This window comes from Xyrauchen texanus, chromosome 3, assembly GCF_025860055.1.
Source record: "Xyrauchen texanus isolate HMW12.3.18 chromosome 3, RBS_HiC_50CHRs, whole genome shotgun sequence".
NCBI classification, from domain to species: domain Eukaryota; kingdom Metazoa; phylum Chordata; class Actinopteri; order Cypriniformes; family Catostomidae; genus Xyrauchen; species Xyrauchen texanus.
In genome coordinates, this window is record NC_068278.1 from 22,812,734 (window position 1) to 22,827,569 (window position 14,836).

At 36.7% G+C, this 14,836-nt stretch overlaps 2 protein-coding genes across 4 annotated transcripts in view; one reads left to right on the forward strand and one right to left on the reverse strand.

Annotated features, from left to right (window-relative positions):
* Nucleotides 1-2,294: 2,294 nt before the first annotated feature.
* Nucleotides 2,295-14,786, forward strand: ccnh (cyclin H). Of its 2 annotated transcripts, none has more exons than XM_052096798.1 (10): nt 2,295-2,532; nt 4,276-4,406; nt 4,504-4,626; nt 4,704-4,777; nt 4,861-5,071; nt 8,587-8,750; nt 8,834-8,904; nt 9,405-9,507; nt 14,412-14,475; nt 14,555-14,786. In XM_052096798.1, exons 1-10 carry the CDS (start codon nt 2,433-2,435, stop codon nt 14,585-14,587), a joined length of 1,074 nt encoding a protein of 357 aa, XP_051952758.1. In that variant the 5' UTR covers nt 2,295-2,432; the 3' UTR covers nt 14,588-14,786. The 2 variants fall into 2 exon arrangements, with proteins under 2 accessions (XP_051952758.1, XP_051952767.1); XM_052096807.1 differs by lacking the exon at nt 2,295-2,532 and adding an exon at nt 3,880-4,041 and having other exon boundaries at nt 14,555-14,783.
* rasa1a (RAS p21 protein activator (GTPase activating protein) 1a) overlaps nt 10,961-14,836 on the reverse strand; it is a 79,637-nt gene continuing 75,761 nt past the window's right edge. Inside the window, exon 26 of one of the 2 annotated variants that reach the window (XM_052096763.1) lies at nt 10,961-13,309. In XM_052096763.1, the coding sequence (XP_051952723.1) occupies nt 13,261-13,309 (49 nt within the window). In that variant the 3' untranslated portion in view covers nt 10,961-13,260. The remainder of the gene's footprint in view (nt 13,310-14,836) is intronic. The other variant, XM_052096750.1, reaches the window with a different exon arrangement.

Below are 14,836 nucleotides of genomic sequence, written 5' to 3' on the forward strand. Positions count from 1 at the left end.
CTGTTCAAATCTGCACTACATGAGGTTTTAAATCGACTAACACACTTCATATTAATCTAAACAGCTTTCGTAATAGAGATATATTTAGTTTTATATTTGACATCACTTTTGGTGTAGACAATACACTCGTGATGCACAACTTTCCAGCTATCTATATCTACAACAGAGCTGGGATCTCATCAATAATGCAACAAAATATCATGTTTATGCAAGTCACACAATGACAAGAACACTCATACATGATAGTAATTGTAGCCACATACGGACAAGATCTCTACAAGCATATAAAAGTCAAGAAAGTATTAAAAGGTAATAAATACTCACCTTTTGATTCTGTTTTGTGCAGGCTCTTATCGCTTCATGGTAGCACAGCACACAGGAAAAATAACTGTAGTGCCATGGTGGGGATATGCAAATTAATGGATCACGCTGAATACAAGGGCATTTATTATTCATAAATTACTCATGTTTATGCAAATTAGGTTACACAGTGCTACTCAAAAAAGGAGGTTGGTAATTTATTCTGTCTTGCAGCTAAAGGCTTCAGTGGCTTGATCTGCTTTTAAAAAGCAAATATTTTGTGTTTTCATGGTTATTTGGTTTGAAAAGAGAGAAGGAATGTGTCAACAACACGGTATTCTTTATTAACAGCTTTGGAAATATTACCAAATATTAGAATAGATATACAAGATTCAAATGTTCTCTTTTCACAAAATGAAGTTGAACCCTAGAACGATATCTATAATGAAGAATCTTACTAAAGTGATACACATTAATGATAAAGCTGGATTAAAAATAATAGGCTACTTGTATACTACATACATTTGACTTATGCATGTACTATAAAAACTTGGCGCCCCCATGTGGCCATTTGAAAGAGCGCATATGGCAACACTAAACGAACAGTGCCTGGGAATTTCTTTTTGTAAAGCCTTTAGAAACAACATAAAGATTCAACACTCAGGAACTAATGACACTTAAATATGATTCCAAAGAAAAAGTCTATCTGTAACCATAACTATGTCCTTAAATCTAAGATACAGGTACTGACAGATAGCATCCACGTGCTGAAATTGAACGACCCCACAGTGACATTCACTGTGTACTCGGATCAGGAATAATTCACTCAAAAATTAAAATTCTCTCATCATTTACTCATCCCCATGTCAACCCAGATGTGTATGACTTCCGTCTACAGAACATAAATGCAGATTGTTAGAAAAATATCTCAGCTCTTTAGGCCCATACAATAAAAGTGAATGATGACTTGAACTTTGAAGCTCCAAAAAGCATATAAATGCAGCAAAAGGCAATCCAATTCAATATATCAGTGGTATAACCCTCCTATTGTCTTAGGATCATTTCATGTACCTTATACAAACAAATGAAAAAATAAAATTTATTTTTGCACACGTTTCAAACTATAGGAAGTGTAATCGAACTTGAAATCATGATCATACCTAGAGACTGCAATGACAAGGTGTAACGTGAAAAAGGAGTTACATTACTTCAGAAGTAATGGATTTAACCACTGGAGTCTTATGGATTACTTTTTTGCTGTCTTTAAGTGCTTTTTAAGCTTCAAGGTTTTGGTCACCGTTCACTTGCATTGTGAGGATCTACAGAGCTGAAATATTCTTCTAAAAATCTTTGTGTCTGCAGAAGAAAGTCATACACATCTGGGTTGGCATGAGGGTGATGAAAGAATTGTAATCTTCGGGGAAAGTATCCCTTTAAGCCCACAATTAGACTTGAAAAATGTTTTGTGTTTCCAGGGCCATTGATTTCCTGACAACATTATCAACCTCTTCTTCAAACTGTTGAAGAAGTTTAAAGTTACAAAATCCTCTGCAGAGTAAACCTGTCGACAAAGTTTCCATTGCCTCCTTCATTTGCGACAATGACGGAACGGTGACAGAATGTGACGTCACGTCGATGTCAGATGTGTGCAAGGTAAGTTCGATCGATTCATGTTTTGTTATCCCTCCGCTTTGTTCACTTTCGTCATTTTTTTGTTCAGTTACGCTCATGTCGTCAGATTGTTCAGTTACACTCGTAAGATCTGATTCACTTTGGAATTCAGTTTGTTCAAACATTTCATAATCAGAGTTTTCACTTTCAGTTTTCACTTCCGTTTTGATTCTCAGGACCGTTACAGCCTTGTTGTCAAATTCGGGGTCTTGTGATGGATTATGTTGACTGTCACCCTCTTCCCGGTCGATGTGGAACATCTCTCGAATTACTCCCTCGCGGGTTTTAAATCGTGTCAACCAGTTGCTCCTTGCCCTGAAGTTTCGGAAACCCATCGCCTTAGCCAACCGAGTTGCTTTTGAACGAATCATCGAATCATTTACGATGATACCATTTTCTCGTGAGCTATCGATCCACGTCCAGAGTGCAGCTTCAACGTGTGGCGTCTTTGCGAATGCAAAATGTATCCCTGGAACTACATTTACCACATCATTTTCAGATTTGGGCTCTTCTGGTGGACCATTCTGGCTGTCGTTGCCCTCTTTTCGATCTATGTGGAAGGTCTCTCGTATTAATGTCTCCCTGGTTTTAAAGTGTGCGAACCAGTTGCTCTTAGCCCTGAAGTTTCGGAAACCCATTGCCCGAGCTAACCGGGTCGCTTTTGAACGAATCATTGAATCATTTACGATGATGCCATTTTCACGTGAGCTATCGATCCACCTCCAGAGTGCAGCTTCAACGTGTGGCGTCTTTGCGAATACTAGATTTATCCCTGGACGTGGTACTAAATTCACTGCCTTTACATTTTCAGATTCGGCCACTTCTGGTGGATTATTCCGGCTGTCGTCGCCCTCTTTTTGGTCAACATGGAACGTCTCTCGTATTAAAGCTTCTCGGGTTTTAAAGCGTGCAAACCAGTCTCTCTTTGCCCTGAAATTTCGAAAACCCATCGCCTTAGCCAACCGAGTCGCTTTGGAACGAATCATTGAATCATTTACTGCTAAACCTTTTTCGTGTGAGCTATCGATCCAATTCCAGAGTGCAGCTTCAACGTATGGCGTCTTTGAAAATGCAAATCCCACCCCTGGTACAAAGTTTAACGCCTCCTCATTATCCGATTTGGGCTCTCCTGGTGGATTATTCATGTCTTCGCCCTCATTTTTGTCGATGTGGAATGTCGCTCGTATTGATGCCTCCCGGGCTTTGAAGCGTGTAAACCAGTCAGTGTTCGCCCTGAAGTTATGGAAACCCATCTGTGCGGCCAATTGAGGCGCTTTTTTGCGAATCATTAAATCATCTAGCTCTATACCATTCTCACGAGCATTATCGACCCACCTCCAGAGAGCAGCTTCAATTTCATGCGTCCTTGTGCATATAAATTTTTGTTTTGGCGTTGGTTTTTCAAACCGGACCACCGCATTATTGTCAGATGAGGACTCTTCTGGTGGATTGTTTCGGTCGTTGCCCTCTTTTCGTTTGATTTGAAACATATTTCTTATTGCTGTCTCTCGGATTTTAAAGTCTGTCAACCACATTGTGCTCGCCGAGAAATTATAGAACCCCACATTTTCAGACACCTGAGTCGCTTTTTCACAAATCATAACATCGTCGACGGCAATACCGTTTTCACGCGATGTATCGATCCACATCCAGAGTGCAGCCTCGAGCTGATGTGTTTTGTCAGATTCAGCAGCCGTCCTAGTCAAGTAACACTTGTCTTTTTTAACACTTCGATTCCGGAGCCGCCAGTACTGAAGCAGGGTTGGTGAAACATTTAGCAGACGTGCTGCAGCGCTTTGGGACATTGTTTGAGAAAGTTGCTCATATTTCTCGAGAAGACTCTCTTTTTCTTGAATCGTTCTACGGGTATATTTCCTTGTGGCCATATTTTTTTTTTAAAACGTCATCAGTGAAGCGCCAAGTGTCGTGAACCACGTGCGACGAATTCTCGCTACGTTTTAAAACACTGATGAAACAAAGATGCGCAGAGGATTGTTTTGAAATACGTTTGACGTTGATTCGGCCAAACTTGATTTAAGACAGACAGAACTGTCACCGTGTGCCCAGGAGGTGCGTGATAGAAATATTTACCATTAAATATGATGTAATTTAACTTTAAAGATGATATCTGTTATCGATGAGATTTAAAAGCATTGGTTTAGTTGGCGTCCTCGGTATTTCGCCACACTAATTTGAGCACTTGTGAAGCAGTCAGATGTCAGATTATATTCGCAGTTTTGTCACACTGACTTTCAAGCTACTTAAAGCCTGATCACACTTATTAATGTATTGTTCCATCCACAGCCTTAATCGCGACCATGTTCCACAACAGCTCTCAGAAGAAATTCTGGACTTTTGAAAATGAGGAAACATTAGAAAAATTAAGACTAGAGGCAAATCAGAAGTTCTGCTCGAAAGCCCTGTCCAGTGCAAAAGTAAGCGCAATTGAACCCTAGTCTTTGGACTATTGAATTTAGTTCACTAATTGTTTTATAAGTGTTCGATCCTCACAAGTTCTAACTTGTTTTTCAGCCTGGAATACATGAATCCATGTTGCTCAATGAACGGGAAGAGAAAGTGCTTTTCAGACACTATGAGAAGAGATTGCTAGATTTCTGCACCATTTTCAAGCCTGCAATGCCAAAATCTGTTGTGGTAATCAATATCAGATCTATATGTGTCCCCCCTTCCCCTTGCTTGTTGGAGTTTTTAATCCTTCATTCATCTTTCAGGGCACAGCTTGTATGTATTTTCGAAGATTCTATTTGAACAACTCTTTAATGGAGTATCATCCTCGGACAATAATGTAAGTGGAATCTGTGCATTATAAGATCATGCATTATATGAGACTTTCAAGTTCTGACTTTCATTCCCTTCTTACCCTTGCAGGTTGACATGTTCATATCTGTCCTGTAAAGTGGATGAGTTTAATGTGTCCAGCACTCAGTTTGTGGGGAACCTTCAGGAAAGCCCTGCGGGACAGGAGAGGGCTCTAGAACAGATTCTGGAGTATGAACTACTCCTTATCCAGCAGCTCAATTTCCATCTGGTTATTCACAATCCGTATCGACCCTTGGAGGGCTTTTTTATTGACTTGAAGGTGAGTCAGATTTAACACTTAACTTCTGCTTGCTGACAGTTGTTCTCAACATCTTGGGAAGGTCACTAATTTGTTCAGTCAGACGTACGTTATTGCTAAATAATCCTAGACAGGGTGATCTGGACCAAATTGAAGGGGTTTATTTTGCAATAATGACTGGCTGACTGCATATCAGGAATGGCGACTACTCGCCTTTCAGCTAAAGTCATATTTTCTGAAGCTTATTTGCCCAAATTTCCACACTGTCTTTAATTTAGTTTTTTTGCACTGTACAATGCATATACAAGACAAAAATAGACCTTTTTCACACTCTGGATTTTGGAACACAGAAGTAATTGTTTGCTGGGGGAACTTTGACAGCAGTGAATGAGAGATGACAGCAAATATTATTTTCATTTGCTCAAAGACCAAAATAAAAAATCTACTCTTTTGAATGACTTTCCAGAGGAAAAAAATAGAGAGTGGTAGATTAAGACAGATGGGAGAAGATGCCAAATTTATGGTCACACTCTCAGAAGCTGTAATAGAAACCCCCTTGCAGCTGTGGTAACTTGTTTTTTAAAACTAATTCCAGGGTAATATAACACAAAGTGTAATGTTATAAATTTACACTCAATATTTAAACCATATATAAAAGAAAAAAATTGTGATATTTACGCTGCTAAATAAGGTGGAAACGTATCATCACAGTCTGTGAAAAAAGGTCTGTTGTGCAACAAGTTTGGCAAAACAAACAATGAAGTGACTCTGAATCAACCTTCAGCAACAGATGTGAAGAAACAGCAGCTAGCATTATACAGGGCCACACCGCCCCTGCAATGGCAAATTTATTATGAATGCACTTAGAAACGTGAAATTGGAACCCTTATAAAAAGGAAACGCTCAACTAACCAGGAGAGAGAGAACAGTGCTGCAGAATTCTCTTGCAAACGAAATGCAAGAGAAACACTAAATAGTTTACAGGGAAGGTAACACACAATGTCCTCTTTATATATACACAATTTATCAATCAAATACTTAACGCACTGCACACCAATCACAAGGGAGAAGCATACGTGTGCTCAATAATGGAGAATTGAGCTTTATATTAGCAACCACATTCTCTAATATGAAGCGCACATCAAGCGTGCTCAATAAGGAATGCAAAGACACTGACAGACATAATAATGATTAAAAAAACACATTAAAAGCATCTTATTGGTCACTTAGAATTATGATGCATGAAATTGACTAGTTTAGGTAACTAGTCTTAATTTACTGATGTATGAAACAGCAATAAAGTCATTCAGGAACACAGTTCTCAGTTTTGGATGTGTAGCCAACATAAAGAATATGACATGCAGTTGATATTCTCCAAATAAGTTATTTTATGTAAATTATATTAATCAAAATTAATCGCAATTACAATATTAAAGGAGTCATGGCATACACTTTGTGTGTGTATATATATTTATTTATTAGGGCTGTCAATCGATTAAAATGTTTAATCAAATTACATGATGTCCCGATTAAGTCCCGACATATACAAATATTTGTTGAGAGAGCCCCTCTTATAGCAATAATTCAATATATAATGATGAAATAATTATACATAGTTGTCTTTTAAATATTTAAAAATTACAAAATAAAATACAAAAAGCGGCTTTAGAGTACAATGTATTGTTTACTGCCATATTATTGATCATAATCCAATCATTGGCATACAGTTCACAGCAATCCATTTCACAAGTGAATTTGTCAATCAGATTTATTATGAGGGCTTGTTTAAGGGCCCGTCAATTTACACCTGCATCAGACATGCTTGTGTATCGTCTTGGGTGAGTTGCGTCATAAACATAACATTTTTAGGTCACTGTGACAAGTTAAATATAGTTTAATAATTTGAACACATATTGAGATCCATTAGTTCGAATTTGCGCTTCAAGTGTTTTGAACGCAAGAACGTAATTCATGTTTGTGTTGTTCTGCTGCTGGATGGTGATTTTCTACACTGTATAGACTGCGTGTTGCAACAAAGCTGAAATTTCAATTACTGCCCTCTGGAGTAAACAGGTGGTACTACAAGCTTGCATTTCTCAGGAATCTTCCTTGATTCAATCCGGGGATTGCGATTTAATTGCGTAAAAAATTTTGTACGCGTTATTTTTAATTAAATTAATCGCACTGAATTAACATGTTAAATCGACAGCCCTAATATATATATATATATTTGTATTATCTTCCCTGAGGTCCACTTAGATGCTAGTAAAGTTTTTTTGCACCAAACAGTAATGATTTATTCATAAATGTATATAATAATTTTCCACCCTTTCTCTGGCCCTCTGTCTGCAACATTTAGGTTTTAAGCTGTCTGGCCCTTAAAGACTTCAATGTAAACGCCCACTGTTGTGATTGGCTAACATCATGCAGCCCTTCCAATACAGACATATTTTAAACTCCACACAACATTAAAACTACATCAGGGTTAACGCATAACATACACCCAACACATTTCATCTGAATGTATCAAACTGTTCACTCAAGCATAGCATAAACTCAAAGTCATGACATTTAAAATATTCATGAATTAAATTAGTTACTTGCCGTTTTTCATCCAATAGTCCAATTTTAACTGCCCCATTTTCAGTAACGGTTCTTTACAAAGCTTGAATCATATTGTGACAGTTTCACAAGCAATTCACACTGAAACCCTCTGAATACTCAAATGTAATACAATCCACAGTTATGTTGGGCGCTTCAACAGGCCAAAGCAGAGATGATGGTCTTCACATCTATCATTTTCCTGGTTTGTTTACACACAGGACTGTATGTGTTTCTCCCAGTTGGTGGCAGCAGCTGAATGAGATGCGTTTTTGAAAGTTGTGTTTGTACTGCTCTTAAAATGCAGTGCACATCGCCAGAAACGCATCAAAACGACCAAAGATGTCCGACAAGTGTATGTTTACAAAAGACCAACAATTAAAAATTGCACAGATGGGTGCAAATACAGTCCAGGACGCCTTCAAATCAGCACAACAAAAAGAAAAAAACACAATGGGGATCCTTTTTAGAGTTATAATTGACATTGCGTTTTTTTAAAGTGGCACGAGTTGTACGATAATAGTCTAAGCCATTCGTCCAGACAGGCACATGAAGGTGTCCTGTGTTTGTCCACTTTGGATAAAGCTCCCATCTCTCTCTCTCTCCTCTTCGCCTGTGTGACTGACTGAGCACCAGTTGACAAGGCCAAGGGTTCTGGAATGTACAGTATGTTTTGTACTCTTAGTAACCTCTTATATGTAAAAAAAAAAAGGAAAATGTTATTCCTCATGTCATTACTCCTTAAAGGCTAATTATGATTTTTGTCATAATCGTGCAGCCCTAGCTGTGATTTGAATAATCAGAATCAAGTATATTAGAGTGCTGCTTAAAATGCTAGATTTACTTAGTTACTATGTCCAGCTGAATTATGTTTTTGTGTAAGGATCAATGCATGTTACTAAATGGATCATTTAAGTGCATGGTTTCTTTCTCAGACCAGATACCCATTGTTAGAGAACCCAGAGGTGTTGAGAAAGAGCGCTGAAGACTTTCTCAACAGAGCAGCAATGACGGATGCAGGGCTTCTCTTCTCTCCATCTAAGATTGCCCTTACCGCCATCCTCAACAGTGCTGCACGTGCTGGACTCAAGATGGAGGCGTAGGTTTATCAATCCACAGCATTCTTAAGATTCTGACAGTGAAGATGACAGGATGATGAAAATGTTTCTTTGACATCTACAGATATTTGACTGAATGCATGGGGCTTAAGGAGGACAAAGAGACCCTCTCAAAGATGTATGATTCAATGAGACGTAAGTATTTTTTTCTTTTACCTTCAGGCAAACTGTTAAAATGTCAGTAGATACAGTGCCTTGCGAAAGTATTCGGCCCCCTTGAACATTTCAACCTTTCAAGGGGGCCGAATACTTTCGCAAGGCATTGTAAGAGATGAATAACTTAGAAACATGGTTAGAAATGGGTTTGTCTGGTAATATGTACCCTATAATTTTATCAAAATAAGTTTAGTTTATTAAAGATTGTGTAAATGATTAAGTCCGACTGAAAGTCTACCAGTTTGATTTTGAAAGTCAGATTAATGTAATTGTAGCTTGGCTTCATCCAGCGTGTATACATGTTAATCTGACCAGCTGCAACAGCACATCTTGATGGTCACTTGGTTTAAACTTTCTATGTGTGTTGCATCATGCTGGGTGATTTCACACACAGTGAAATCTCATTGGTCTAAAATTACATTCCATATGACTGTATAGTTAAACATTAAATGTTCTGATTGTGACTGTTTGTATTATAGGAATTACAGGTCTTATTAAAGCGTATGAGCTTCCCAAAGCTGAGGAGGTCAATACCTGCAAACAGAAGCTGGAAAGGATTCATGCTGAATTTGCTATAAACTTGTGAGTACAGTCCCAAAAACAAACTAAAAGCTGGAGGAAAATTATGATTGCAAAGTACTTACAGTTTTGGGCAGAGGAAAGCATCCATTTAACAGGATTCGTACAAGTGCTTTAAGTATTTGAAATTGGCTTTTTCAAATTTAAGTCCTGGAAAACCCTTGAAAATAGCCATTTTTACCAAGAGGTGCTTTGTTAGTATTTGGTAGCATTACCTTTAAATTGTTTAACTTGGGTCAAATGTTTTGGGCAGTCTTCCACAAACTTCTCACAATAAGTTGGTGGAATTCTGTCCCATTCCTCCAGACAGAACTGGTCTAACTGAGTCAGGTTTGTAGGCCTTGTTGTTCGCACATGCTTTTTCAGTTCTGCCCACAAATTTTCTATCTGATTGAGGTCAGAGCTTTGTGATGGCCACTCCAATACTTTGACTTTGTTGTCCTTAAGCATTTTGCCATTTGGTAGACCCCTTTGCGACCAAGCTTTAACTTCCTGCAGGGTTCTTACAAGGTGCTTGAAGTACTTAAATTTGGATTTTTCAAATATAAGTCCTGGAAAACTGTTAAATAGCTATTTTTACCAAGAGGTAATTATTTTTATATATATATATAGAGAGAGAGAGAGAGAGAGAGAGAGAGAGAGAGAGAGAGAGACTTAATTCGTTGCTTAAATCATTTAATAAATTAAATGTGTTTATTTTCTGTGAAACACGACGACAGACCACTAGACCAGTGCTGAAGCAGGCAGCGCATAGACGGCGCTGTCTCATGGCACCTGTTAATTTTGGCAGCGCTGATCAGAATGGGCCAATCACAATCAATTGTTACTGGAGGATTTAAAAATATATATTTTATAGAGACTGCTGTGGCGGATTTAACAAGTATGAATCCTTGCAGCTATCAGTTTTAATTAAAAATTACTCTCCAGAGTGGAAAATGTATATGAGATAAAATGTTTTGGAGGATTCAGTTTTGTGAGCCGTCTAGTGCCCCCTTGTGTAAAGACAGCTTTGTGTTTCACAAAATATGTTATTTCTGACAAAATTTGGGTCAATATCAAAATATGTTTTGTCATCAATTTTTAGTCATGAAAAAGCATTCAAATAGCAATTTTTTTTTTTAAATATCATTTTTAATTTTAAACTAACCTGTAATGATATGAAATGGCTTGACTGTTTTGATTTTTTTTTTGAAAATATATTTGAATTTATTAATTGCCTGAAAGAAATCCTTGTCCCCTTCATCTGGTACACCACTTCTATGACATTTAAAGTTATTTTTGTGTTTATTTTGGACTTATTTTTCATAAAAAAGTTCTATCGAACAATCTAAATAATAATTTAAAAAGAATGTTTGCCCTTGATTTCATGTTATTGGTTTTATCAACGTTATTTAATATATAAATATTTTTTTAAAGTTTAAGTTCAGAGGCTGCTTAAATATGCATATAGTGATTTTTCGCAGGATGTTAAAAAGTTATTAATCACATTTTAACGAATATTTTCACACGAAAATATTTGGTGTTGTACCCCATTGAACCCTCAAAATGTGTTGTAACCCATTTAACCCTCATTAGTGCCAACTTGCTTTGTTTGGGAAACAAAATTAAATAATAAACGAAAGAACAACAGCCAAGTTGTCATTTATGAATAAAATAATGTCAACCATGTTAGAACATTTTTACCCTCAGCGTTTATATGCAAAAACTGAACTAAATGGAACATTTTTATATTTTGTAAGTTGAGAAAGTCAAAATATTTTGAGAATGACCCATTTGCAGTTTGCCTGAGTTCCTCACATTAATCTCTTGTGTGACTTTAGAAAATATGGAACACAGCACATGATTCAAATGAAGTACAGTTTACGGACCCAGTTATTAACTTTTGTTGGAAAGCGAAGTGCTTTTTAAGGGAGCACACTACAATTGTATGAATCAAGAATTGTTCCTGAGAATGTGTAGTTAAAGATGCACATTGAGATTTGTTGTACTTGTAATAAGTGGTATTTATAACAATAAATTAACTGAATGTATAAAATATTTTAATTTAAAATGAACAAATAAAGAATTTGTTTTAATGATATCTTGAGCATAGTACTTGACAACAAATACAAATGTGCTTGAATAGTTATTGAAAGTTCTTGAATTTATCTTTGAAGCACCTTTTCAAACCCTGATTTAAAAACCACACAAAACTAATGATAGGAAGAGTTTTATTCAGACAGGTTAGTCACTTGGTGTTTCATATCTAAGAATCAAAAGTCATGTTTTTTTTAAGTACAAAATATAAAAATAAAAATACATGAACTACCTGAAATACAAAACAAATAATAAAAAAAATCTGTTGCATCTATGTGATGCTGATTCACATATTTGCTGGGTCATAAAATGCAGCCAAATGTACTTTAATAGAATCTCCCAATGCAGCTGGAGGGGGGAAAACAAAACACGTAAAAAAAACAAGTACAAGGGGAGCTTTTTCATGTCGGTGGTAGTGAATATACAAACCACAAACAACATTTTTAATTGTATAATGTTTTTACAATAGTAATACTGCATTTTTTTTAGACATGTACATATTTAAAAATACCATGGTATTGCCATCTGACAACATCACTGGTTCAACCATTATACTTTTTTGAAAGGGGATCAGCGAGGACAGGACAATGTTACTACCTGTAAAATTGATTTTAAAAAAGACATTGTAGAATTATCTAATAAATTGAAAGCATTACTTAAACTGTATAGTCAGGTTTTGAAACACTGATGATTCAGGGAATAATAATAATTCACAAATATAATTGAGCAGATCTGCTAAACATAATCAGGCTGATATTAAATTATTTAATGTAATTTGATAGTCTTGATGGTTTTTATTATTTCTCTAACACACAAGCAATCAGGAAGCCCACAGTCTATTCCAACAATTCTGGAGTAAAGAAACAGAATTTAGTTGAGCTGAAGTTTGTTGGAGTTGTAGGTTAGGTGGATGAATGGGGGGCAGGTTAAGTAGATGCATGCACCAAGCAGTAGGTACCACAATCTTGTAATCTACCCTCCAAAATTTAATCTGTCTCACTGATCTGCTCATGTATCACATGCAAACAATTGTTTGGAGATAAAAGCCAGGCTGCAGCATTATCTTGTCAGGCAAAGCAGCCCAGAAGGTAAGACAGGAATCGGTTGCAATCTGTAGGATCTAAGCCTACCTGCACCTGAAACTGCAGTTGAAAACAGGATGAGGTTGTGCAGTAAAATGGAGTGTAGATGGTTTATTAAGGCTTGCACATCTTGCTTCCCTGACGGTCAAGAGCTATGCAGTTTGGAGGCTGCAGATGTCAGTCTAGTTGACGGCTCCCAGGTCTGTTAACTAATGGCTTGTCCATCACCGACAGCGGTATTGTTTCAAGTTGGACAAATCCAAGTTGATTTTTCAGCAGTCTCCATTAAGATTTTGGAGCTTTTCAATGAGGAGCCATGGAGCATTTCTGATTTATTCTTGAACATTTGGTTGACCGTTATGATTTCTTGAAGTTTCATGATTATCCAGGAGATAATCTACACAGAATTAATGCTTTGTCTGCAAATTCAAGTTTTTCAACCGTTTTGTTGAATTCATGTTTGGCATTGTGTTGAGTCCGAGCAGAACTTCAACACATATGTGATTGGAGACCTTAAGTCAATGGTTCACACATCCAGATGCAGTGCTTGTCATCTGGGTAGAATGGGACTTGCTGTCTTTGCTATCGATCATTTGTTTCAGAGGACCTGGATAGTGGTGGCTACAGCCATAAAGGTACATTCAGTTCTGCAAAATAAAGAACAATTCAAGGATGGTAACCATTCTGGATTATACACATTTTTAGGGATTGGTGGTGAGCCATAGATGAATTTCAGACTCCTTCAGAAATGTTGTGTTGATCAATGTTAGGCATTAGCATCTCATTCATTACAGATGTATTAAAAGAATGTTCCAGGTTTAAAACAAATTAAGCTCTATTGACTGCAGCTGTGGCTTAACCACAGACAATTTAACTAGAGGTAGATAGACTGATATATCTGTTTCACCAATAAATCAGTGCCTTTTTGGAACTAGCAGAGCTTTATAAGTGTCCTTGTCATCTGGTCTGTTTTAGCTTTGTTTTTAGTTATTTACCAAATCTTTAGTGTTCTGATTGTTGTTGGGATTTTGGTTGAACAAGCAAAAACCACTATTTATAGAAATGCACTTACAAATAAAGTCTATGGGGCTAAGCATTCCAGAGGGTTTAAAGCAGAAATGTCCAGCTTGTATTTTTATTAGTGCATATTAATTCTGCTGTACAACAATGTTGTATTTAATGCTCATGTTAACATTTCTTTTTTGCTACATTTTTAAATCTGTGACTTAGTTTTGACACTTTATCCTAGTGAAATGTCTCGCTCAGAGTTCCTTTGTACAGTATGTGCATTACTGTAAATACAGTATTGGCTTGTTTAATCAACATATCACAGAGGATTTTGATAGAGCTTCACTTGTATTGAAGCTGTAATGTTCCTTTAAATTTGAACAGTGTGCTGATATTATCTTGATAATGTGCTACAAGCTAATGAGTAAGCTTGTCCTATTTTAAACTCTTCACACACTTTTTGTTTTAAGATTAAATTGATTAGATTTCTACCTTCTGATTCACAGTTGCTATAAATACCTTTTCTGTTGAGGTCACTGTGAAACTACCACAAACTGACACAGACATTAACAAACTACACATATATGATGTACACATAACTACAGTGATGCTCTAGCTTGCATGCTTGGATGTCTGTGAGAGTGATGGATTGCCAAAGACGGTCACTAAATAAATGTAGTCCTTTGATGAGAATGGTGTATGGTGCTCTGATGTACACTTTCCTCTGTCCATGTCATCCAGGAAAAGAAAACACGGATATGAAGATGACGATCATGTTGTGAAAAGGCAGATGGTTACTGAAGAAGTAAGTTAGAACTGAATATTATGTCTTCAGATCCAAAATCATGTTTGCCACTGGACTCTTATGAATTTATATTCCGCAGGAGTGGACAGATGAGGATTTGGACGGATTGTGACTAGATGCTTTCTCAGTTCGTTTTTAAAGCATCAACATTGCTTTTTCATGGACCAAGTTCAAGGATGTGATTGCATTTGATTTTTGATGTCACTGACAGGATGCATTCATAGTCCAGTTTGTAAATATTTCAGCAAAAATAAATTGTCATGTGAACCTTTTCCTTTGAAAATAAAATATAATGGTACAATTTTTATTTTTACTATTTCATTTATAATTGTCAAGTTTTACATGCTCAAAGCTCATGGAG

What these genes read in the sequence shown, in the direction of transcription:
- ccnh (XM_052096798.1), top strand. Translation starts at nt 2,433, where the DNA reads ATGTATCCCTGGAACTACATTTACCACATCATTTTCAGATTTGGGCTC. An exon ending in CTTTTCGATCTATGTGGAAG is followed by an intron (nt 2,533 to 4,275) that starts GTCTCTCGTATT and finishes TTCCATCCACAG; the next exon opens with CCTTAATCGCGACCATGTTC. An exon ending in GCTGAATTTGCTATAAACTT is followed by an intron (nt 9,508 to 14,411) that starts GTGAGTACAGTC and finishes CATGTCATCCAG; the next exon opens with GAAAAGAAAACACGGATATG.